General features: G+C 39.1%; 1 protein-coding gene across 4 annotated transcripts in view; it reads left to right on the top strand.

The window, feature by feature from the left end:
- Window positions 1–240: 240 nt before the first annotated feature.
- Window positions 241–25,623, top strand: part of DDX6 (DEAD-box helicase 6) — a 32,547-nt gene continuing 7,164 nt past the window's right edge. Inside the window, exons 1-10 of one of the 4 annotated variants that reach the window (XM_072822294.1) lie at window positions 241–297; window positions 3,795–4,268; window positions 7,768–7,831; window positions 8,582–8,686; window positions 17,361–17,490; window positions 18,419–18,565; window positions 19,605–19,699; window positions 20,975–21,097; window positions 21,970–22,098; window positions 23,139–23,255. In XM_072822294.1, the coding sequence (XP_072678395.1) occupies window positions 4,069–4,268; window positions 7,768–7,831; window positions 8,582–8,686; window positions 17,361–17,490; window positions 18,419–18,565; window positions 19,605–19,699; window positions 20,975–21,097; window positions 21,970–22,098; window positions 23,139–23,255 (1,110 nt within the window). In that variant the 5' untranslated portion in view covers window positions 241–297; window positions 3,795–4,068. Of the gene's footprint in view, window positions 298–717; window positions 807–917; window positions 1,057–3,794; window positions 4,269–7,767; window positions 7,832–8,581; window positions 8,687–17,360; window positions 17,491–18,418; window positions 18,566–19,604; window positions 19,700–20,974; window positions 21,098–21,969; window positions 22,099–23,138; window positions 23,256–25,623 lie in introns of those variants that run through there. The other 3 variants (XM_072822295.1, XM_072822293.1, XM_072822296.1) reach the window with 3 other exon arrangements.

Genomic DNA, 25,623 nt, shown 5'->3' with positions numbered 1-25,623 from the left:
GGCCGCCGTCTGGTTCCTATTTCCACGAGAAGTGACTCCTCAGCAGCTTTCCCTTCCCGGCGGGGAGGTCGCAGCCCGCGCCCCCGCCCCCCCTCAGCGGGGCCGTCGCCCCCCTTCCGGTCCTCACACCCGGCGCGCGCCGGCACCTCCGGGCCTCTAGTGCGGCGCGCTCCCGGCTGAGGCGCTCCCGGCTGAGGCGCTCCCGGCTGAGGCGCGCCCGCAGGGGCTCGGCCGCGGCCCCCGGCTCCGCAGGCCCCCGGCTCTGCAGCGGCTGCCGCGGCCCGCGGGGGACGTCAGGTCAGCTCTCCCGTCCCCGAGCCGCGCGGCCCGGACGCCGCGTCCTCGCTCGGGAACAAGGCGCCCCTCCTCTGGTCACAACCCCCGCTTGACTTGCAGGGCGGCCTCTCCCCGGCCACCGTGTCCCCACTCGTTTCTCCTCAGCTGTGGAGAAAGCTAGCCCTCCGTCCCACTCTGAAAGGAACCCGTGTCTCCCCTGCGAGTCTCCGTCGCCCCGGTCGGTGTGAGAGCACGGCCGTCTGTTTGCTCCTCGGGGAGGTTCCCCGGCCAACGCCGCGCCGGCCGCGAAGCCGAGGAGGCCGTGACGCCGCGGCAGGCGCGGCGGCGGCGGCGGAGCTCTCGCCATCTTGCGTGGAGGAGGAGCCGCGGCCGCCGCCATGCGGACAGGCAGGGGGAGGGGGAGCGGAGGGGGAGGGGGCGGCGGGCGGGCGGGGGAGGGGCAGAGCAGCCGAGTTAGCTCAGCCCGGGCGGCGACTCCGGCGGCGCCATGAGAGCGGGCAGCGGCGGAGGTAGGGCCGGGCGGCCGGGAGAGCCGGCGGGCGCGGGCGGCCCGGGAGCGGCCCCCGGAGCGGGGCGGGGGCGGGGGCGGGAGGAGGAGGCGGCGGCAGAAGCGAGGGGCCGGGTGGGGGCGGGCGGAGGTTTCCGAGGAGGAAGGAGCCGCCGCCATTTTGGGAGCTTCGAGTCAACAATAAAGGACCGAGGGTGCCGAGCGGGAGTGGCCTCGGCGGTAGGACTCGGGCCCGAGCCTCGGGGAGTGGGGTGAGGTGGTGGGGTCGAGGTCAGCGGTGCGGTCGGGGCCGCGGGGAGCCCCTCGGCCGGCGGGGGGGGGTGCTCTGAGGCGGAGGCCTGAGGCCTGGCCGGGTCCCGGGGAAGAAGGCGGGCGGCGGGCGGCAGCCGTGTGGGGCGGGGGGCGCCTGAGCGGAGTCGAGTATGGGGGTGTCGTGCGCGGCGGGGTCCGGAGAGGGAGCGGGCGAAGTACTCGGAGGAGCTTTGTGGAGGACGAGGGGACCTGGGTCCGCAGGGGCGGCAAGGACTTCGGGGGATGGCGGAGGTTATAGGGTACGAGGCGGCCCTATAGGGGGCGGCAGGGACATGCAGCGTCGGAGGGCTCGATTTGGAGGAGGACCCGCTGCTGCTGGCTTGGAATAAGGCCTCGTAGGTCGGTAACAAGAGGGTGATTATGGAGCCCCCGAGTCGTGGAGGAAAAGGAGGGGCTTTCTGACTTAAGGGTTTCTCTTTGGGGCCTTCTGGGGGTAGTCCCTATTGTTTCCTGCCCGCGGAGTTGGTTCCCTGCTCTTGTGGCGCAGCTGCGAAGATAGGGCCCCAACCCTTTTGTGTTTATGGTCACAGGGGGCTGGCTGACTTGAAGTGTGTGGTTTGGGGGGGGGGGCGTGTTGGGGAGCGAGAAATTACCTCACAATCCGGGGTTCGAATCATTGGCTTGTCCCCCCTCATCCTTCACTCCCTTTTCTCTACCACAGCCCTCCCCCCCCCTCCCCCGTTCCCCTCAGAAGAAAACAGTCCCTCCAACTTGCAGACCAAGCTTAGAGAAACTGCGCTGCATTTGCAAACAAAAGCTCTTGTCTGAGATGACGATACTGTTTTTGGGTGTGAAACTGTCAATTGCTAACTACACAATCTGGGAAGTGCTGTAATTAACTCCGCCAGGGGCTCCTCCCAACTAGTCTACGTTTCGTTCGTATTTTTGAAAAATGTAGAATGTAACTTGCAAGTCTAAATTGGGAAGGGGTAGGAGGAATATTTCCTTCTCTGAGACATAAAGCTGCAGTGCAGGTTTCGGTTCAAGTAAGAAGGGAGTAATAGTCCTATTTTGGATCTAGGGAGATGAGGTCTTAGATTAAGAGAGAGCTCGTGGGACGATAATTTATCTTAATCTTTAGAGGTTGCCCTCTTCATCTTACGGATTTGCAAACAAGTCTTGTGTGAACTCCGTGATATTGTTGATCATAATATAAACCTGTCGATACAGGGAACAATTTACCGCCTTGAACTGAAATTAGGTTGGCTGTTAACCACGGTCTGCGTAAGGCATTAGATTCTAAGAGACTTAGAAATGTACAGCTTTGTGTATATGGTAATCAGGATTTGCTTCTGAGCAACTAAATATTCAGTTTTTTAAAAAGTCATAACCAGTTGTCTTGGAAAAGATTTATTGTTTTGGAATCTTTGGTGTTTGGCACACAAAAAAAAATCACCATCAATTAATAAACTAGTGTGTATTTTTTGGTAAGAAATAGAAGAGTTAAAAAAGCACAAACCTAACAGTACTTTATTGTCCATCCTTTGTAAATTGTTTTTACCTACTACTTTTCAAAGTAAGAATTTGATTTTTGGGAATAATTAAAAACGGAGGTTGACTAGTTCTTTTTTAAAACAACTATTTAGTACTCTGCGTTTCTTGGAAAATTTGGTTAAAGTTGCTAGTCTGTTTTAGGCTTTCACAGATTTTTTTTAGAACAGTTTCCTTTTGTGTTTTTTATCGATATTTTTTGATAACAGCAAATATTTTAAGTTAGGATACACTTTTTTGGAAAGTGTTATTAAAACGGATTTAGCTAATAGTTTTTTTTTTAGTATTAAGTTAGCTAAAGAATCTCTTGGCTGTTTCTCAAGCAAAAGATTTTGACATGGAGACCTGTCTCTGTTTCAGTTACTTTTTTTTTTTTTTTTTAAGATTTTATTTATTCATGAGAGAGACAGAGAGCAGAGACATAGGTAGAGAGAGAAGCAGGCTCCATGCAGGGAGCCTGATGTGGGACTTGATCCCGGGACTCCAGGATCACACCCTGGGCCGAAGGCAGGCGCTAAACCGCTGAGCCACCCAGGCATCCCTGGTTACTGTCTTAAAGGGCAAAATTTAAGAGGGAAAAAAATATTTTTCTCCATAACGTTAAGCCTCTGTAGTTGAAATCCATAAAGTCACAAATGTGTATTTTTGCCCCAGAAAACATAAAGTTAAGTCAAAAGCTCAATTTCAGGAATTCTCAGTTGCTGTCAGAAATAGAAAAAAAAAAAAAAAATGAATGGTCTTGCCTTGTTCCAAGATATGTAGATTTACATTAATAAAATTGTGTGATACTTCATTGAGTTGTAATGCAATTAAGGGTAATGAATCATTGACTTTTAGAGGTGGCAGGGATTTTTAGAGAATTCATCAGGGAGGAAACTGAAGGGAAGAGATTGCCATTTGACAGCTAATGCTAATTTAATCACAATATCTTTCTACCTAATCTTCTCTGGGTTGCTTTGAACTGACAGTTTAAAATGTTTGAGATTGGTCTCAGTTGGCTTGGGTTTTTTGAGGCAGTTCATCTTTTCAAGTCTCTTCCTAGCCTGGCGAGTGTTTTGGTCTAAGTATATCTGTATTATTTCTTTGTAATAGAGTGAGTTCCTCTAAAAGGGTCCTTCTTAAAAGGGAAAGTTTTTTTTTTTCTAACTTTCCTATGTTTGCTAATTAAACTTTCTCTTTGTTTCAGATTGAAGTGAGTGAATTCAAATATATAATTCAACCTTGTTAGAGGGCTTTTTAAAAAATAAAAAGTTGATTCGGTGCATGAGAGCAAGTTACTGCTGCATACCGTTCAGAGACTTACAGGTGCTTGCCTGCATTGCAATAAAGGACTCATATATTGAGCAAGACTTATATTTATCTCTTCGTTTTGGAGAGCCTAATAAACTGTTATTACAGTTTCTCTACTGACTTTCAAAAGTTTTGAAGTTTGAAAGAGACATCTTTACAATTAATACAGCATGAGCACGGCCAGAACAGAGAACCCTGTTATAATGGGTCTTTCCAGTCAAAATGGTCAGCTGAGGGGCCCTGTGAAGCCCAGTGGTGGCCCCGGAGGAGGGGGCACACAGACACAGCAACAGATGAACCAGCTGAAAAATACCAACACAATCAATAATGGCACTCAGCAGCAAGCACAGAGTATGACCACCACTATTAAGTAAGTGTTCGAATAAATAATAAACAGGCTTGTTAGACCAAGATTTCTTTCTGCTACTTTGTTGTTGACTACTTTAGACCTTGTTTTAACCATTTTGTTTGCAAAGAAAGTACAGAGGACTGTTTTATGGGTGGGTATTTGCAATTGAATAATGTATTTTTTGTCATAGTTCAGAGTCATTAGGTAACAGACATGATATATATTTTGTATACATTACTTTTTGAAACATTTCTGGCTTTCATCAGCTCAGATTCATCTTGTTTTTGCCGATATGGCTTTTTCCCTAGTGTTACAACTGTATTTTACCTTAGTATAAATGGCAGTTAAAGCCAATTTCAGTTTTTAAATTTAAAGACTGGCCCAGACTCCTGAATCCAGACATATACCTCACTGATAGATATTTATCCATAACTTTTTTTTTTTTTAAGATTATGGGACTTTAGTTTTCTACTTTAAAAAAAAAAAAAAGGCTTTCTCCTTTTACACACAGAATTACAAGCAGTTATATATCATAAGGTTTTCAAGATTTTGAACTCTTGAAATATACAAGACTGAATACTCCCAAGTCCCTTTGTTGACTAAAAATTTAAGAGTTTCATCTTATTACAGAACATTTTTTTCATTTAAATTTGCTATTTGTCGGGATCCTTGGGTGGCGCAGCGGTTTAACGCCTGCCTTTGGCCCAGGGCGCGATCCTGGAGACCCGGGATCGAATCCCACGTCGGGCTCCCGGTGCATGGAGCCTGCTTCTCCCTCTGCCTATGTCTCTGCCTCTCTCTCTCTCTCTCTCTCTCTCTGTATGACTATCATAAATAAATAAAAATTCAAAAAAAAATAAATTTGCTATTTGTCATCTAAGTGTTGACTTTAAATTATTTGAATGATAACTGTCACTCTAAAGATTCAGTTAATGAATAATCAACATAGAAGACTCTTGATTCAATTTCACATTTGGCTTTGTTGTTGAGTCTAGCCATAGAGATTGATTTACTCTTGAAATCTTTGTATGTTGAAACATACAAATGTTGAAACTGGTTCCCTGAATTAAAGTATATGTTATATTACAACCTAGATCTTTTCTATGCCTAAAGAGTACTTCCTAAAGAAAAACTAGCATTTAAAAGCTACTAGACTATCATACAGATGGTTACTTTTTTTTTAAGATGGTTACTTTTATTGATATCCTAGTGACCTCTAAGAGTTAATTCCCAGTGGAATTGGTTTGATCATTGGGAGAATTGGCATGAATGCATCTTTTTTTGCATATTTTAAGCTTTAATTAGTATATAAAGCAAGAATATTCTCTAAATTGTAGTTTGTCTTGACAAAGTATGATTTGGCCAGCAAAATTTAGGCTATTGTTAAACCTAAAGCTGTGTTATTTCATTATTTTATGCTTAAATTCTGATTTCAGACAATAGATTTTTCTTTTTCTTTTTTGCTCTGCCTGGGATTAATGATTTCTTTTTAATTCTGTGGGTTCTTTAAATCTCATACTGTCATCTCTTCCACGAAGGCTTCTAGGTCCCATCACTGTCTTCAGAACTCCTGTAATATTTATCTCTATCACTTATTTCACTTTCTCATTTTAAATAGTTTAGGTCTTTTATCTCCTAAGATTATAAATTCCTTGTGGTAAGATTTTCCATTGTATTTCTGCAGCTGTATTCACTTTATATTGAATATGACCATGGCAAGCTGGCCTACTAGGATGTTCAACTGACATTTTTGCTCAGAAACTGGTGTGTTTTATAAAGGCGTAGGTGAAGGACTTTGGTACCCTTGGAATTGGTAGCAAATAGTTATCTCTGTTAGAGTATCTACCCAAAACTATGTGGGACCAGGACGCCAGGGTGGCTCAGTGGTTGAGTGTCTGCCTTTGGTTCAGGGCGTGATCCTGGAGTTCCGGGATTGAGTCCCACATCAGGCTCCCTGCATGGAGCCAGCTTCTCCTCTCCCTCTGCCTATGTCTCTGCCCTCCCCCCCCCCCTCTCTCTCTTTGTGTCTCTCATGAATAAATAAAGAAAAATCTTAAAAAAAAAAATTCTGTGGAACCTAGCTTTAAATGAAGTAAGTGCTCATCTTCCTAAATCAAGACTTGAGATGTTTTGGAGTCTCTGATTATATAAGAGTTGCTATAATGAAATCAGTAAGAAAAAAAATTTTATTTTAAAGATTTTTATTTCTTTTTTTATTTTTTTATTTTTTTTAATTTTTTTTTTTAAGATTTTTATTTCTTTATAAGAGAGAGGCAGAGACATAGGCAGAGGGAGAAGCAGGCTCCTCACAGGGAGCCCAACGTGGGACTCGATCCCAGAATCCTGGGATCACGCCCTGAGCCAAAGACAGACGCCCAACTGCTAAGCCACCCAGGCTGCCGAAAATCAGTGAAAATTTTTATTTAAAAATGACACAATTGAAAGCATTATCTGCTTTATTGGCCAATTTTTTCTTATTAGATGCTTTGAGTATTATTTGAGGTTTTTACCTGACCGAAAAGAGTTCTACTCTATTTTCTTGGTTTCTCTTTCACGGTTTCAAGCATTCTCAGTAAAAAAAAGTTGAGAGATAGTGAATAACAGATGATCCTGAGTTCTTTTTTTTTTTTTTTTTTTTTTAAGGATTTTATTTATTATAACAAGGGTGGAGGGGGGACAGACTTCCCACTGAGCATAGAGCCCTGATGTAGGGCTTCAATCCAGGACCCTGAGATCACGATCTGAGCCAAAGTCAGACACTTAACCAACTGAGCCACTCAGGTGCCCCCTAAGTACTTACTTTGCCAGGAACTATACTGAGTGCTTTATGTAAATTATTTGTTATAATTCTGAGCCCCCTTTATAATTCAGAGAATTGGAGGCTTAGAAAAGGAACTGCTGAAAAGTCACAAAAATAATTAGGGCTTAACTTTGGTTCTGAAACTTTAGACCCCTTGGTTTTAACCAGTCACCAAAAGTTAGAAACTCAGATGCTTACGGGAGACTGCCAAATGAGAAGGTACTTGCTTTATTTAAAGGAGTCTGCTGTTTGATTTAAACTCCCAGTTATTAAGCTCTATCAAAATGTTGACATGCAGAAGTTTGGAACTAGTGTTGCTAAAACTCCTGCCCCACCACCCAAGGAAAGCCAGAATCTGAACTTTCATATGAAATCCCTTAATTTTTAAATGTTAGCAGCTAATTTAAATTGAAAGACTATGTCAAATAAAACATAGGGGTTAGCAGTTTTGACAACAGTTGCGCTATATATTATACTGCTTCTCTTAAGAGGATAGGTGCCTTATTCCCTTCTATTCTTGATTTTTTTTATCCTCTCTAGAGTGTTCTTTTGTAAGAAGAGCAATTTTTGTAACATTTCTGTTAACTATTATAAAGTAAATGGCAATATATTAAACTTAGTTTTTTAGAACCTAGTCGTAATTGTAATGAATCATCTTTGTATTATTAGAATAGTAATGCTATGAATTCTCATGCTTCAACATTACTATATTCTCTGTAGACCTGGTGATGACTGGAAAAAGACTTTAAAACTCCCTCCAAAGGATCTAAGAATCAAAACTTCGGTAAGTTGGTTATAAATTCAAGTGGAAAAGTGGTGTAGAAACTCTAAAAGTGAAGTAGTTACTTAATAATAGGCACCGTCTTTACTCTTTGGTTGAAATGGTTGAAAGTGTATGGATCATATAGGATAAATTGCCAAAAAATTTTCACTGTTTGGAGGAATTATATTAATAATTGTAACAATAATGTGTCAGTATTTATATACATGTATTTTATCTAAGCTCTGGAGTATTTTCATGGTTTGCAAGGCATTTTCTCAAAATTTCCTCTTGCTCCCAGCAACACAGTAAGATTCAGGTTAAATATTATCCTTATTTTATGAATGAGGACAAGGAAGTTGAGAGGTTTGTTCTCTTAGCCCAGTGTTCCCAACTGGGGGTGACTTTTGTCCCCTAGTGGGCACTTAGCAGTGGCTAGAGACGATTAAACTCAACTAGGGGGGTGCTGCAAGGATGGCCCCTTAAAGAATTTTCTGGCCCAAATGTCAATAGTGCTAAGTTGGAGAAATCTTTATTTAGAATAGGATATTTGCAGGCAGTGAGTGGTGGAGCTAGGGTTTGACTTCCACTCTTGTGAATTACAAACCATGACACTTACATTTTAGCAGTCCTCAGAAGACTATGATCACAGGGTGGCCTTTCCCCAAAACAGTTTTTTAAAGGGATAAAGAATAAATCTCTCAAACTTTCTTAAGCAAAGGAACACAATTGTATTCTGTTATTTTGTTTAATTTCTTTTGTTTGTCTGACTAGGATGTGACCTCCACAAAAGGAAATGAGTTTGAAGATTACTGTTTGAAACGGGAGTTACTGATGGGAATTTTTGAAATGGGCTGGGAAAAGCCATCTCCTATTCAGGTATGTTTCTCCTTTTCATTCGCATAAGATGTTATGAGTTATGTGTTCCCTACTTTTTGATTTGTGTGGATGATGTAATTGACTTTTTTTTTCATGTGTATACACATGCACATACACACTTTTTAACATTTTGAAGATAAGTCACAGAATCATGGCTCATTACCTCTAAATACTTCAGTGTATGTTTTCTAAGAAGATTTTTTTCTTTTTTAAGTAAGCTATAGAGATTATTATTATCATATATTATTATTATTATTACAGAGCTTACTTATTGCCCAGTGTGGGGCTTGAACTCACAACCCTGAGATCAAGCATTGAATGTTGTACCAACTGAGCCAGCCAGGCACTGCTAGGGATATTTTCTGGTGTAACCGTAGTACAGTTAGCTTTGGTCAATTTAACATTAATACAGTATTTCTATCTTATCTCTCATTTGTAATCTCATTTTTAAGTGACCCCAAAATGTCCTTTTTAGCATTTTTTTTTTTTTCTTTCCCTACAGGTTGCATCCTAAGATCATGTATTGCATTTAGTTGTGTCTCTAACCTCTTTCAGCTGTGAGCATTTCCTTAGTTTTGTTTTTTGGTCTTTTATGACATTGAAATAAAAAACGCAGTCCTTTTTTCCTAATAGAATATTCCTCATTTTGTATTTGTCCCATGTCTCCATTTGATTAGCCTCAAGTTATGCATTCTTAGCCTGATTACTGTAGAAATTATGTTATGGCCTCAAGGTACCACATTTTGAGGTATATACAGTGTCCCATCTACTTCTCATTGGTGAATTTAGTTTTTTATTCTTTTAATTTCTTTTTTCATTGGTGAATTTAATTTTGATTATTGTCTCAAGGTGGTGTCTGATTTTTCTACTATATAATTAACTACTTTCTCCCTCTTTTCCTTGAACTAATAAGCATCTATGGGGAGCACTTTAAGACCCTGCCGGTATCTTACTCTTCCATCAAGATTTCCCCCTACTCTTAGCATCCATTGGTGATTCTTGGCGTGATCTGATCTTTACTGTGCTAGCACTCCTTCCACATTTGGCCTTGTAAAGAAGAACCTTTCCTAGCTCTTTGTGTATTTATAAACTAGAAGTGTGGACTCTCAACTCTCCCCCCCCACCCCCACCCCGCCGCTGTGGTTTTTTTGTGCTCATATTGTTCCATTTTTGGTCATTGTGAGCTCTTTCAAGCTAGTCCCTGTTTTTGTAATGTACACACATGCACACTTTTTTCCTGTTAGACTATTTTTTAAAGATTTTGTTTGTTTGTTTATTTATTTATTTATGAGAGACCAGGAGAGAGACACAGGCAGAGGGAGAAGCAGGCTCCCTGCAGGGAGCCCAGTGTGGGACTCGATCTCCAGTACTTGGCAATCACACCCTGAGCCAAAGGCAGACACCCAACCACTAAGCCACCCAGGTATCCCAAGACTATATTTTAGAGCAATTTTAAGGTCACAACAATTGAGCAGAAAATAGAGATTTTCCATTAACCCTCATCCCCACTCATGCATAGCTTTCTCCATTATCAACATCCCTCACAAGAATGATGCATTTATTACAATTAAGGAACCTCTATTAACATCATCCAAAGTTGACAGTATATATGAGGGTCTAATCTTGATATTGTTCATTCTATGGGTTTGAACAAATGTATAATGACATGTACCCATCATTATAGTGTACAGAGTAGTTTTACTGCCCTATAAATCCTCTGTGCTCCACCTATTCACTCACTCCTCACCTGCCCCACTTCGTTTTTCTTGAGTACTTTTTTGGTACATCGTGGTGCTGAGATTATCTATACCTATCTTGTTCTAGTCTTGGAATCAGTCTTTCTTCCAAGGAGCCCTGGTTAGTGGGATAGTAGTATTAGAGACTTAAACCTGGATACTAAGTACACTCTATGCTCCTTGGCTCTTTCAGGGAGAAAACAAGGAAATACATGTATGTGTGTGTGCACATACATGTAGACATAAACATGCATGTTAATTAAAACTGTTGAACCTAAGCTTTAATAAGGACAAGTGCCCTGTGCCATCATTGAGTATTTTTTCATTGAGCAAACATGTACTGAGTGGTACTGAGTGATCTAGAAAATGTTAGACACTGGGAGATGTTATGAACAAGATACATTTCCTGTCCTCATGGTCAGGTGGATAAGATAGCTAATGGTACAGATAATTTCAGTGTGATATAATGAGCCCCTCTGTAGTTGAAATTGCATATATATGTAGCCATTAAAGGAAGATGGAATAACCTAAAAAGAGTAATCCATATTCCAAGCAGAGAACTCTGGGATAGTGATGCCTAGGGGTTCTCATCTTTGTGTGCCTTTGTGAATAAACTAAGAAGTTTGTTATGGTTGGAGAAAGTATTGAGATAAGGTATACATCAGATATGCAATCTGAGTGCATATATTGAACATAGTTTTCTGTAATGCAGTTCATGTTAATCCATTTTATTTAAAGGGATGAAAAATTTTATGAGAGTCTTCTACGGTAGGGACTATATCATTCAACTTTGTATCTCCAGTACTTAGCAAAGTGGATAGCAGGAAATGGGCCCTCATATATTTAATAATATTTAGAATGCTTTGATGAAATTATGGTTGACATGTCTGCAGGTTAACTTGGTCTATAGAACTATTGAAGAACTAGTCTGCCAAGGCTGAATCCCAACTCCACTCCTTTCTAAGTTGATTATCTGAGATCTCTGTCTCTCTCAGCTTCAGTTTCCTGGCCTGTAAAATTGATATAATAGTATATTTCCATGGAGGAGTTGTGAAGATTAAGATTAATGCGATAATTCATTTTAGTATGCTTGGTAGGGGCAGCCCCAGTGGCTCAGCAGTTTAGCACTGCCTTCAGTCCAGGACCTGATCCTGGAGGCCCCGGGATCAAGTCCTGTGTCGGGCTCCCTGCATGGAGCCTGCTTCTCCCTCTGCCTGTGTCTCTGCCTCTCTCTCTGTGTCTCTCATGAATAAATTTAAAAAAAAAATTTTTTTTAGTATGCTTGGTATAATGCCTAGTAGATGATAAATGTTGTACAATTGTTATGGGTTATTATTCTGTGTAGTGGTTTTATCCAAAAAAGAGAGGGGGTTAGGAAGGAATAAATTCCTCTGCTTTCCTTTAAAAAAAAAAAAAGAAAAAGAGATTGAATTAAGTCTGCTAAATGAACCTTTTTTTTTTTTTTTTTTAAAGACTTATTTATCTTTGGAGGGAGTGGAGGGAGGGGCAGGGGAGGAAGGCTTGATCCCATCACCATGATTTGAGCTGAAACCCAAGAGTCAGACACTCAACCGACTGTGCCACCCAGGTCCCTTAGCAGACTTAATTCTTTCTTTCTTTCTCTTTAAAAATTGTATTTATGAGAGACAGAGGCAGAGATATAGGGAGAGAGAGAAGCAGGTTCCCCACAGGGAGCGTGATGCGGCACTTGATCCCAGGACCAATCCCTGAACTGAAGGCAGAAGGCAAGATGCTCAACAACTGAGCCACCCAGGCATCCCATCAGACATAATTTTTAATAGACCCTTGCTGTCTCCTCTTTCCCACTTTTGTATTAGAATTTTTTTAAATTATTTTTTATTTATTCATGAGAGACACGGAGAGATACAGGCAAAGGGAGAAGCGGGCTCCATACAAGGAGCCTGATGTGGAACTCGATCCTGGGACTCCAGGATCACACCCTGGGCTGAAGGCAGATGCTCAACCGCTGAGCCACCCAGGCGTCCCTGTATTAGAATTTAAAATCGACTTTGTTATTTGCACTTTCAGTATTATATAACATATAGGCAGTTATCTTTTCAGCCGCTTAACCTGAAGTCTCACATTTAGCTTTTACCATAAAGTAAAAGTAATAAATAATGTCCTTCACAGGTTCTGTGAGGATTAAATGTAATGTGTAAACAAAGTGTTTTGAAATAGCAGGGTAGTGTACAAATATAAAGTATTTTTTTAGATGCCTAAGACCACCATTTACATTCTTTTTCTTCACTGTTGTTTTGCCTGTCTGTGGAAAACACAAAATGTTCCTTAGAATTATTCAGTGTAACAAACCATGAATATTAGGATTTTAGAACCAAGAAGAAATTTAGAAATCCTGTAGTTAAAATCTAACCTCATAACTGGCTGCCTTCTATTCATTCTGTGCTTCTCTACTTTCTGTTTTCCTGTTGTTTTTAAGGTATTCTCTTCCATAGTATTTCATTTGCAGGTTTATCCAGGTATTTTTTTTCCCTCAAATACAGAAGCCTTCTTGATCAGATAGGTGTTCTCTGCATTTGAATCTTTTTTTTAAGAGATGGTGAAACTTTGTTGGCTAGATTATTGGACAGTGAGTCACTTAAAATTATATCCTACAGAAAGAAGATTTTACATTGACAGGCTGGAACCAGATATCCTACAGCTTGCCCTCACACATCTTTCTTTGGTGCAGCCATCTGTGACTCTAGTTCTGGTTCTGAATGCTGTACCCCCTAGTTAACATAACTATGCCATTCTAGAGGCTCAGCTTTGGGATACCTGGGTGGCTCAGTCGATTAAGCATCTGCCTTCTGCTCAGGTCATGATTTGGGGTTCCTGAGATGGAGCCCCACATTGGGTTCCTTGGCCAGCAGGGAGTCTGCTTCTCCCTCTGCCGTTTCCCCCAACTCGTGCACGTTCTCTTTCTCCCTCTCATGAATAGTCTTAAAAAAAAAAAAAAAGACCTATAGCTTTTTAGGAGCACAGACATATTTGGACAGGCTAAGAACCTGCTGTTTTATTCTACTTAACGTTATGAAACCTTTACAGAGTTGGTCCTTGAACAATAAGGATTTGAACTGCATGGTTCCACTTAGCCACAGATTTTTTTACAGTACTGTAATTAACATTTTCCTTATGATTTTCTTAATAACATTTTCTTTTCTGTAGTGTATCTTTTATTTATTTACATACAGCATACACAATGTGTTGACTGTTTACATTATCCGTATGGCTTCCTTCCATTTCAGTCAACAGTAGGCTATTAGTAGTTACATTTTGGAGGAGTCAAAACTTAAACGTGGATTTTTCATTGTGTGGGCCCTCAGTGCCCCTAACTCCCATGTTCAAGGGCTAGCTTTTAACTTTGAGATGATTGAAAATGACAGCTCTTACTGCTGCTTCCAGACCTTAGGCACAACTTTTCTGAAGACTTTTTAGATGAGATAATGATGAAATGACTGATAGTCCATTATTGAGGGAAACATGGGAGTTCTTATTGTCAGCAACAAAATTTCACATCAGGTCAAGAATCTCAACCATTTTGAGAATTATTTTGTCAACCAGGTTTAATTAGAATTCATAGTTTATTGTTAGAAATTACAGCATTCTTGGGCAGCCTGGGTGGTTCAGCGCTTTAGCGCGGCCTTCAGCCTGCGGCATGATACTGGAGACTCGGGATCGAGTCCCATGTCGAATCCCTCTGCCTGTGTTTCTGCCTTTCTCTCTCTCTGTCTCTCATGAATAAAAAAATAAAATCTTTAAAAAAAAAAAAAAAGAAATTACAGCATTCTTAATCATTTTTATAAATCATCTGTTGCTAATTGAATTTCTTAGGACTATAGGAATTGTTTTTCTATAACAATTTTTTATAACAATTTCCTGTAACAAGACTTTTGCAAAAAAGTCTTTAAATGCATTTCCTTATTGATTATTGTGGTCAAATTGGGGTATGTTCCTTAAATTAGAGATCTTTTAAAAATCATCTTCCTCATACTTTTTTGGGCAGCAGTAGATAACCTGTGACAACCATTGCTACCTCCACCAACCTCATATTATTTTTCCCCTGAAATTAAGATTCTTGAGGTCAGCTGGCCCTAAGAGATAAAAAGAAGCAACTACTTTAAAAGCAATTGATGGGACAATTTTTCAGCTTTTTTAGGGTACCACACTTCAGATGCCTCTCAGTACTAGGAAATTGGAAGGTGTTCTATGCTTTGGTTGTAGGCAACAAACCAACTTGGGCTAACTTAGCAAAGGGAAATTTATTGAAAGAATATCAGAGGAGTTCCCCAAAGTGAGAAAAGTCTAGAGAGAGACACCTGGAATTGACCAAGGACTGAGGCAGCTCTGAAGGGCCTAGGAAGCTACAAATTGTTACAGGATGTACTATAGCAATTGAAATTGTTAAGGAGCCTGGAGCTGGCCTGGCTTTAGTTGATGTCTCCCATTTAGCTGGAGAGGTTGGCTAGACTATCCAGTGAAATAGGAGAGACCTAATTCCTCAGAAGGAAGTTAGGGTGCTACTAGGAAAGGGAAAATGGATCCTAGGGTACCAAAACATGACAGATACTCAGTGGCATAGTCCATAGATCTTAGAGGTAATGTGGCAGAATCAGACCTCAGGTTGTAGAGTTGTTGTGGGTTTGGTAACTTAAGATACAAATCACATCTCACATACTTATACGTTTAAAATATAATTCAGTGGTTTTTAGTATAATGGCAGTTGTGTGAATCAGTTTTAGAACCTTTTCCTCACCCTTAAAGTGCTTTAGCTGTTTCCCTCCATTTTCCACTGGCCCTGACCAACCACTGATTTACTTTCTTGTGTCTTATGGATTTGCCTATTCTGGACATTTCATATAAATGAGATTATATAATATATGGGTTTTTGTGAGTGGCGGCTTAGCATTTTATAGGGTTCATCCATGTTGTAGCACGTAATAGTATTTCTTGCTTTTGTATTGCTGTTGCATAATAATTCCATTGTATGACTGACTATACCACATTTGGTTTATCAGTTGATATGGTTTCCACTGCTTGCTATTTCAAATACTGCTGTGAACATTCCCATACACGTTTTTGTGTCAGAATGTTTTTATTGTAAAACAAAAAGTTACCTAACTTGAAAGGATATAAATAACAAAGTATCTGAGTGCCCAGCACTCAGTAAGTTTTTAAAGTTTTTAGCTTCCTTCTTTCTTTACTCGGTGGTAGCTCCTATGCTTTCCTCTTGGGTTTCAAAGCTGTCTGAGCCTGACTTGAATTCTCTTTCATATTATCTAATCTTCCTAGCAAACACTGGTAAGACACAGTGTGGATGTGCTGAATTCCCTGCTAATCATAATGGTTACCATATGTGGCAAAATGTCATTGTATCTTAGAGACTAGCTTGCTTACTTTATTAAAAAAAATTTTTTTTTTAAACAGCTTCTGTAGAGCATAAACCCTGTCAGAGAGTGCAAGGGTATAGAAGTCCATGGCCTTAATCCAAGTTAGAAGGTGAACCCAAAATGGGAATTAGGATACCCTTAAGCTAATTCTGACTTCATACAGAAGTTTTATTCTTTTAACCTGACTTGAGAAGTCATTGAGAGGCCCTTGGAGACCACTTACCCTTTTATTCTGCTATAGAACTGAGTTGTGTGCAAGTAGCCTATTTAAAAACCACAGAAGAAAATGAACCCATGGGGGTAATAGCCCTCCAGAGCAATTGAAGATTAGCAGAGTTGACTCAAAATAGGAAGGAAGAGATTAAGACCAAAGGGTCAAAGCCAAGGAGTTTTTCTTTGACCTGCTTTACTATAATAAGCAGACTGTTTAATGCTGGTTATAGGAACAGAGGGTAACAATATTGTCATAGGACCATTTTTACAGTTGTTCTGGGAGCTGTGTTTTTCTGGTCATAAAGAACCCATTTGACCCCTGTGGTGGGTTCTAGGTAGGGTAAGTATTGTGAAAAATGTAAGTCGTGATGTAAAATGTTAGAGCTAGTTTTTTTGGTAATGAGCACAGGCATAGAACTAATTATTACACTGGTTATGAATTTCTTTCCTGTTTTCCTAAATTTTTGGATTTAGAAAATAAAAATTTAGTTTTAGGAATGGAAATGTTCTTATTCTTCCCTCTTTATACATACTATTCTGCTTTTATAATTTCTCTCTGTATATATGTATTTAATTTTCAGTAATTGGGACATCCTTTGCTATTGTTTAAGTAACTTGTCCTAATAGGAAATGTTATCTTTGCAAAACAGACATGACAAAGTAAGCTAAATGTGAAGATAAGTCACTCTCTGATGTGACCATGGATTGAGATAACTGGAATAGAATTGAGCCTCTAATTGAGCGCATTTCAGGACAGAGAAGTTGGTTGTGAAACATTGACATTTTGAGGTTATATAATAAATAGGACCTGAAGTTTAACTTATCCAGCCGATTTCCTATTTTTTGCAAGGTTGGGTTGTCAAACCTGCAATTTTTCATTGTGGTTAAATTGGCTTGTCTCAAAACATACAATCTTGCCTTTGTGTTGTTTGTGGCATTTTTTTCCTCTTTTTTTATTGTAAAATGTCCTTTGCTTTTTTTTTATTTGTGTAGCCCAGATTCCTCCGTCTTCATTTGTTTTCTTTGTGTAGATACCCAGCTTCCTTAGACCTCCACATTCTCACACTAATTCACACAGTTTTTATTAAATTGGTAATGCAGTTTAATAATAACTATAAGCAGTTCTCCAAAATATTGGTTGATAATGATGGTGATGTTGACTGGTAATTTACTTGATCTCTACTTATTCTTGTAAAGTGCAAATGTAGGACACTTGAGAAGCCATACCAAAGAGGTGTGCCTTCAGTATATTTTAGAGGATAATTTGTTTATGTACCATTCTTATTCACAAGTAATTTGCATTCTCTTGTCTCTTAGGAGGAGAGCATTCCCATTGCTTTATCTGGTAGGGATATCTTAGCTAGAGCAAAAAATGGAACAGGCAAGAGCGGTGCCTACCTCATTCCCTTACTTGAACGGCTAGACCTGAAGAAGGACAATATACAAGGTTAGTTTATTTAAACTAAAAATTGCAGTTTAACATTGGAGCTATAGGAAGATACTTTTTTTTTTTTTAAGAATTTACATAATCTGGAGTTAGTATTTACCTTTTCTTTCCACAGCTTTTTTGTCTTTTATAAAATACCCAGCTTTTTAAAAAGATTTCTAGTTTTCAGAGGCTTTTTACATATTACACAGTTATGATAGCATTCCAGTATAATAGGCAAAATAAGTATTACCTTATTAGATAGGAAAGATCATGAGAAGTTATCTGATGTTGCTACCTCCAAACTGGAAGTGAGTTGTTTCTTGTGGCACCTGCGTGTCTGTAAGAACTCATGAACTTTTTTCCTTTATAAAGCCTAGTGGTTTGGGACTTTTAAGACCTTAGGAAATAGGGAAGAAACAAATTTCCCATAGTTGTATGCAAAGTTAGCTAAAAGAGTTAAATTTTGACCTCTAAAGCTTTTCCTGAAATTTTTGTAAGTTGATCGTGATCTATCATCATTTCTTCCATCTTCCGTTAAAGTACTTTCACGTGATATAAGTAGAACCTGGGCAATAGGAGTTTCCTATTGAAGTGTTTAGACTAATGAATATTAAATTAATAAACTTTGAGCTAATGGTTGCCAAGTCAACCCTTTACAGGTCTGTAACTAAGGAGTATCAGGTTTATAAAACAGTGTTGCTGAAGAAAATCTAAAGCTAGAACACTGTTAATAGGTTCTTCTCCCCCATGTGGTGTTTTTTTTTTGTTTGTTTTGTTTTGTTCTTTTTTTTGTTTTTTTGTAAAGGAGATTTACTTATTTGACTTTTCAGAATTAGGCTAATTATGATTCAATTTTTTAATATGTCCTGAGTATCTAGATTGCAAGGGGGCAGTGTTTTTGTAGCTTAATAAACTCTTAAAATATTTCTTTTTTTTTTTTTTCCAGCAATGGTGATTGTTCCCACTAGAGAACTTGCTCTACAGGTCAGTCAAATTTGCATCCAGGTCAGCAAGCACATGGGAGGGGCCAAAGTGATGGCAACCACAGGAGGAACCAATTTACGGGATGACATAATGAGGCTTGATGACACAGGTAGGGAATGATTGATACAAGGTGGCCTAACTCTCTGATATAATTATAGGTACAAGTATTTCCTAAACTTACTAAAAATTATTTTGAAGAATTAAGGGCCAGAAACATTGCTGTAGAAAAATGAATAAAGGAAATGACCATTCAAGAAAAAAAAACAATTATAATTGGAAGGATATTCAACCTTGCTAGTAATTTTTTATGTAAATAAAAATAGCAAATTGATAGAATACCTATCCAGTTGGCAAGGCTAAAAAAAATAAGCTTGAGAAGAAATAGGCTGTCTTGCAGTGTGGGGGTATAAATTGATACAATCTTTATGGCGGGCAATTTGGCATAGTGTTTTGAAATTATAAATGTATGTTTTCAAGAGTCTTTCCTGAAGAAATATTAGGCAAATACAAGGTTACTGCAGTGTGATTTGAAAATGGAAATGTCCTAAATATCAGAGGAGATTGACTAAATCCATTGGGGTATAGTCCAAGTGGAATTCCACAAAACTATTAAAAGGTGAAGTGATCTGTATTTATTTTCATAAAGAATTCTCCATGATACATCATGGAGTGAAAAAAGATAAACACCAAACATGAAATATGCTTATATAAAATGTGAGTTGGAATTTTATATATAATTGTCATTTGGTAAATGACTATGTGCTTCATTCTGCACAGGTATTTAAAATGATTATCTTATTTTATCCTTATAACCATCTTCTGAAGACCATTGCTCTAGTTTATAGGCAAGCAACTGTATCAGATGCTTGATATGTCTTTATTTATTGGGGATTGTTTTAAGACGACTATTCTCCCCCTTATTTGGAATAGGTGATTTGAAAGTTACTAGGCTGCCCCATGTAGAAGTAAAGTAAGTATTCTCTGGCAACCTAAGATGAAGTGAAAATCCATATTTTAAAACACATTTTTGCCTGTTTGTACTATTCCTACTCTACAACAGTATTTCTGATAAAATATATGTGATAAACTTCTGTATCCTTTGCCCAAGTTAAAATGAATGAAAATATATATATTCTAATCTTATGTAGTGCACGTGGTGATAGCTACCCCTGGAAGAATCCTGGATCTTATCAAGAAAGGAGTAGCAAAAGTTGATCATGTCCAGATGATAGTATTGGATGAGGTAATGTCTCTTCATTTGGAAGTACTATTCTGTGCTTTGTTTATAACTGCCAGTGAATGAAGCAAAAGCTCTTTGTGTTTGTGAACCTCTTACAAATGCATGACTCTTGTCAATTCAAACTAATTCACTTACAAAATATGTTTTGCCCACTAAAGGCAAAAGATGGTAGGCATTTATAGGAATAGTTCAGCCTTGTATCTCTTTCTTAGGGATGCCAGATTGTAAGTTTTGTTTTTATATTTCAGGAGAAGGAATTGTTGAATATCTCAAAGCCAAGTTCATTCTAAATCTCATTCCAATCAGTGATACATCTTAAAAAGCATGTAACTTCTCTAACTCCTCTTTGGTATATCCTACTTTGTATTATTTGGTTTTTCGTCTCTGGTATATTTGCTAATCTCACCAGGTTGTAAGTGTTTTTTAAGAACTTACTGGACTCTACATTTTTGGGATCTGGCAATGTTTTTTTTTTTTTTTTTTTTTTTTTAATGATAGTCACACAGAGAGAGAGAGGGAGGCAGAGACATAGGCAGAGGGAGAAGCAGGCTCCATGCACCGGGAGCCCGACGTGGGATTCGATCCCGGGTCTCCAGGATCATGCCCGGGGCCAAAGGCAGGCGCCAGACCACTGTGCCACCCAGGGATCCCCCTGGCAATGTTGTTATATATATCCTGTATCAGTGTTAATGTTTTTGAAATAAAATTATTTTCCTCTTTGGTGTTTTAGATAGCTAGATCAGGTCATTCATAGTCTAATTGGGAGATAATTTTTATCTTTGAATAATGAGAGGTACTGTTATTTAGTCACTATGTGCTAGCACTAAGTACATGTTTTTTTCATTTGCTTTTTATGACCCTGTAAGGTAGGTATTCTATAAAGCAGTTATAGTGAACATTCTAATTTTAAAGTTTTGGAAACTGCTGAAGTAATAGGTGGTTAAATAACCTACCAACATAGCTAATAAGTGAAGGAGACAAGATTTCAAGCCAGGTAGTTTAGCTCTGCAGATTGTAGTCTCAACCACATTAAGAGTTTGTTAGGCAAACAAGGATTATGTCTGTCTAGGGTTTTCTCTTTCTTCTAGAATATGATGTTACAGATTTTCCCCCTTCTGAATCACTGCAAATGTGTCTTGGTTTCATTGGAGTAGGCAGTATTGTAGAGTAGTATTTACTAGAGGAATATTCCATGAATGCTCTTGTGGGATGATACCTTATTAACCAAAGGCCTTGGACACTAATTGTTTTTGAAATTGTCTTTTCTTTGTACCGTAGGCAGATAAGTTGCTGTCACAGGATTTTGTGCAGATAATGGAGGATATTATTCTCACGCTACCTAAAAACAGGCAGATTTTATTATATTCCGCTACTTTCCCTCTTAGTGTACAGAAGTTCATGGTGAGTATAAATCTGTACTTGGAAGCAGTGCCATTCTGTTGCCCACGAGTATACCATTATTCATAATTACATCTTGTTTTCAGTCTTTATGCTGATTACTTCAAGGTTTTTTTTGTTTTTGTTTTTAAAGATTTTATTTATTCATGAGAGACACAGAGAAAGGCAGAGACACAGGCAGAGGGAGAAGCAGGCTTCCTGCAGGGAGCCTGATGTGGGACTCGATCTGGGACCAGGATCAGGCCCTGAGGCAAAGGCAGATGCTTAACCACTGAGGGACTCAGGTGTCCCTGATTACTTAAAGTTTTTGGCTCTTCTGCCAGCTAATCCATTAAGGTTTTTGTGCATAAATTAACTGATTTTTTAAAACAATAATAGTTCTTTGATTAAATTATTTATTCGCCTAGCATTTGGTGTCAGGCTGACATGGCCATTGATCCTGGATAAATTGATTACGGTGTAATCCTATATACAAAGTAAAAAATAGGAATTTAACTACATATCTGAATGTTAGTTTTTCCATTAGATGGTAACTTATTTCTTCTATCATAGATTATTTATACTCTGAAAAGAACTGCATGCCTTTTTTTTTTTCCTAAAGATTTTATTTATTCATGAGAGATGCAGAGAAAGAGGCAGAGACATAGGCAAAGGGAGAAGCAGGCTCCATACAGGAAGCCTGATGTGGGACTCGATCCCGGGACCCCAGGACCACACCCCAAGCCAAAGGCAGATGCCCAACCACTGAGCCACCCAGGCATCCTGAGAACTGCATGCCTTTTAAGCAAATTTATCAGAAATATATGGGGGCTATATTTCGAATTTAAGAGAGATGCTCTGCTTTCATTTATTTATATGACTCTACTTTTTTTCAGAATTCCCATTTGCAGAAACCCTATGAGATTAACCTGATGGAGGAACTAACTTTGAAGGGAGTAACCCAGTACTACGCCTATGTAACTGAGCGCCAAAAAGTACACTGCCTCAACACACTTTTTTCCAGGGTAAGTAATAGGCTTCAGTTGCTGAATATTACCCATTACTTAACCCCAGTAAAACAGTTGTGTTTTCCCACCATTTTCAATGTAAAAACAATCCATAGCTTTTCCTAAAAGGTAGTTTTGGTTGTTGATCTGAAGTTGATACTGTATGATTGAGATCAGAGACACATTTAATTAAATTCTAAAATAATTTGACTTAATTATAGTAGATCCTTATTAGCATATTTTGTATTTGCACATTTAGCTACATGCCAAAATTTATTTGTAACCCTACAACTAATACTTAAGTGCTTTTGAAGTCATTTGTGGATACTAGCAACAGGATGGAAAATACCAGCTGTTGTGTATATTCCCAGCTGAGATTGAACAAAGTGACACACTGCCTTCTTGTTTCAACTCTATAAATATGTCTTTTTCAGTCTGTGCCACTTTAATGCTGCAGTTTTTGCTTTTTTGGTTTATTTCATGGTTCAAAATGGCTCCTAAGCTTAGTGCTAACGTGCTGTCCATTGCTCCTAAGCGAATGAAGACTGATGCGCTTTGCAGAGAAAATGTGTATTGGATAAACCTCATACAGACAGGAGTTAACAGTGTTGGCCATGAGTAAATATGGTGTCTTTGTATAGTAACACACATAAAACAGGGTTATCGATTGATTGATGAAAAACTTGTGACTAGAGGCTCACAGGAACCTTACCCCGTATCTCTACTATGAGCAGAGGTTCTATATTCATGCTTTCAGTGTTTGTAGCAACTTTGTAGAACAGAAATCCTATAAGTAATGAGAATTGAATGTGTTTTAATCTTGTTGGCGATTATGTGGCTCTTACTAAGCATACTTTCCTATAACTTATCTGCACCTAGTAAATAAATGAGTACGGTTTTACATCTCTTGTTATCATGAGATTCTAAGTCCTAGATCATGTTTTTAACATTTGTCAGTCAATATTTTCAAGATTTGGCAAAGTAAATGATGAAAGTGTTGTTTTTCTCATGTTGTTCCTCCTCCCCCTCACCCCCCCCCGCCCCCCGCAAATGCTCAGCTTCAGATAAACCAGTCGATCATTTTCTGTAACTCCTCTCAGCGAGTTGAATTGCTAGCCAAGAAGATTTCTCAACTGGGTTATTCTTGCTTCTATATCCATGCTAAAATGAGGCAGGTGAGTATAAAATCAGAACTTGTATGTGGATTTTTAAAAATCTTTTTTCTGAATATTTCTTGGATTTTTGTTTTATTTTAATGCCCCTCCATATGCCCTAAGTTGAAGAATAAATTATTCCTTAATAGGCAAAAGACCTTTGATTTTTAACCCCTGGAGTTCAGTTTTCTAACTAGAGAATCGGGGGTATACATAACTCTTACAAGGTTGTCAGGAAGATTGAGATAATGTATACATGAGTACTTCATAAACTGTCACATATGATTCAAATATGAGATTTTATTCCCTGCTTTCCCCAAGTAATGTAGATTTGCACTGTTTATTACAGTAACCACTGGTCTCATGTGGCAATTTAAGTGAGTTAAAATTAAATAAAATTTAAAATTTAGTTGCTCTGTCATACTAATCACATTTCAAGTGTCATGTTTCATGTGACTAGCAGCTACAGTTTTGGAAAGTACAGATTTAGAACATTTCCATCATTGCAGAAGGTTCTATTGGAAAACATTATTGTAGATTTTTAATTTATATACCTCTTCAGCTCGTATGTTTTTTTTCTTTATTTGCCTTAAGGATGCAATCTCTAAATTTCATAATTTGACTTAACTGTTTAAATAAAATTCAAAACTATAAAAACATTGGTGTTGTGTGTGGTAGTGAAACATTGAAATTCTGTGAAAACAGTTTCTGTAGACTAACAGATTAAGAATTTGAGTTAATCAGCTCAACTTTGGTTTTCAAAGGTTATTAATGGATCAGATACCACCATGTAGATCCTAATATTAGAAATTGTCACAGGAAATGAATGTGTTAAGCTGTAGAGAATATTTCAGAATGGAAGAACGATGCTTTGAAAGACCAGCCACTAGATTTGTCACTTTTGCTAGAATTGTTATGCATGTGTTTTCATTTTTGTTTTTTAATTGAAAAGTAAATTTTGAGGGTGCCTGGGTCATTCTGTCAGTTAAGCATCTGACTCTTGATTTTTGCTCTTGTCATGATCTCAGGTTTGTGACACTGAGCCCTACACTCAGGAGTCTGCTTGAGATTCTTTCCCTCTGCTACCCCCCTCCCTTCGTGTGCTCTCTCAAATTAAAAAAAAAAAAATTTGGGGGGTGGATCCCTGGGTGGCACAGCGGTTTGGCGCCTGCCTTTGGCCCAGGGCGTGATCCTGGAGACCCAGGATCGAATCCCACATCGGGCTCCTGGTGCATGGAGCCTGCTTCTCCCTCTGCCTATGTCTCTGCGCCTCTCTCTCTCTCTCTCTCTCTCTCTCTCTCTCTCTCTCTCTGACTATCATAAATAAATAAAAATTTAAAAAAATTTTTTTTTTGTTTTGTTTTGCATACACTAACTAGAAAGACAAATAGTGTTTGGTCAAGCCAAACTTTTGTCATCTTGTTTGAAATGTTTTAAAAATGGCTCAGTTAAGCATCTACCTTCAGCTTAAGTCATGATCCCAGAGTCCTGGGATCAAGCCCCAAGTCAGCAGAGAGCCTGTTTCTCCCTCTCCTCCTTATTTGTGCTCTCTATCATTATCTATCTCAAATACATAAAATCTTTTTTAAAACCCCTTTTTTTTAACACAGGCAGAGAGAGAAGCAGGCCCCATGCAGGGAGCCTGATGTGGGACTCCATCCTGGAACTCCAGGATCACACCCTGAGCTGAAGGTAGACGCTCAACCGCTGAGACACCCAATTTTTTTTTTTTTTTTAATGGATATACAAAAATGTGAAAGTTGTTGTTTTGGGGCACCTGCATGACTCAGTTGGTTGTGTCTGCCTTCAGCTCAGGTCATGATCCCAGAATTCTGGGATCAAGCCCACATTGGACTCCCTGCTCATTCTCCCTCTTTTTCTCAAATAAATAAAATCTTTAAAAAAAAAAAAAAAGAAGAAGAAAAGAGAGAGAAAGAAAGGAAAAAAAAAAAAAAAGTACCTTTGGCTCAGGTCAGGATCCCAGAGTTCTGGGATCAAGTCTTGAATTAGTCTTCTTGGTGGGGAGCCTCCTTCTCCTTCTGCCTATATTATTCTCTCTCTGTCTTTCATGACTTAATAAATGAAATCTTTTTAAAAAGGGGATACCTCAGTGGCTCAGCAATTGAGCGTCTGCCTTTGGCTCAGGACATGATCCCAGGGTCCGGGATCAAGTCCCGAATCAGATTACCTGAGGGGAGCCTGCTTCTCCTCTGCCCGTCTCCTCTGCCTGTATCTCTGTCTGTCTGTCTCTCTTTCTGCATCTCTCATGAATAGATAAAATCTTTTTTTAAAAAATCTTAAGGAAAAAAAAACAGCTAAGATAAATGGTGCATAAAGATACGAGTAGATGTTTGGGAGTTTTTTTTAAAGATTTTATTTATTTGAGGGT

The sequence above is a fragment of the Canis lupus genome, chromosome 3, assembly GCF_048164855.1.
Source record: "Canis lupus baileyi chromosome 3, mCanLup2.hap1, whole genome shotgun sequence".
NCBI lineage: Eukaryota > Metazoa > Chordata > Mammalia > Carnivora > Canidae > Canis > Canis lupus.
Note: the sequence above shows the minus strand (reverse complement) of the source record. Positions and strands in the feature narration are given on the sequence as shown.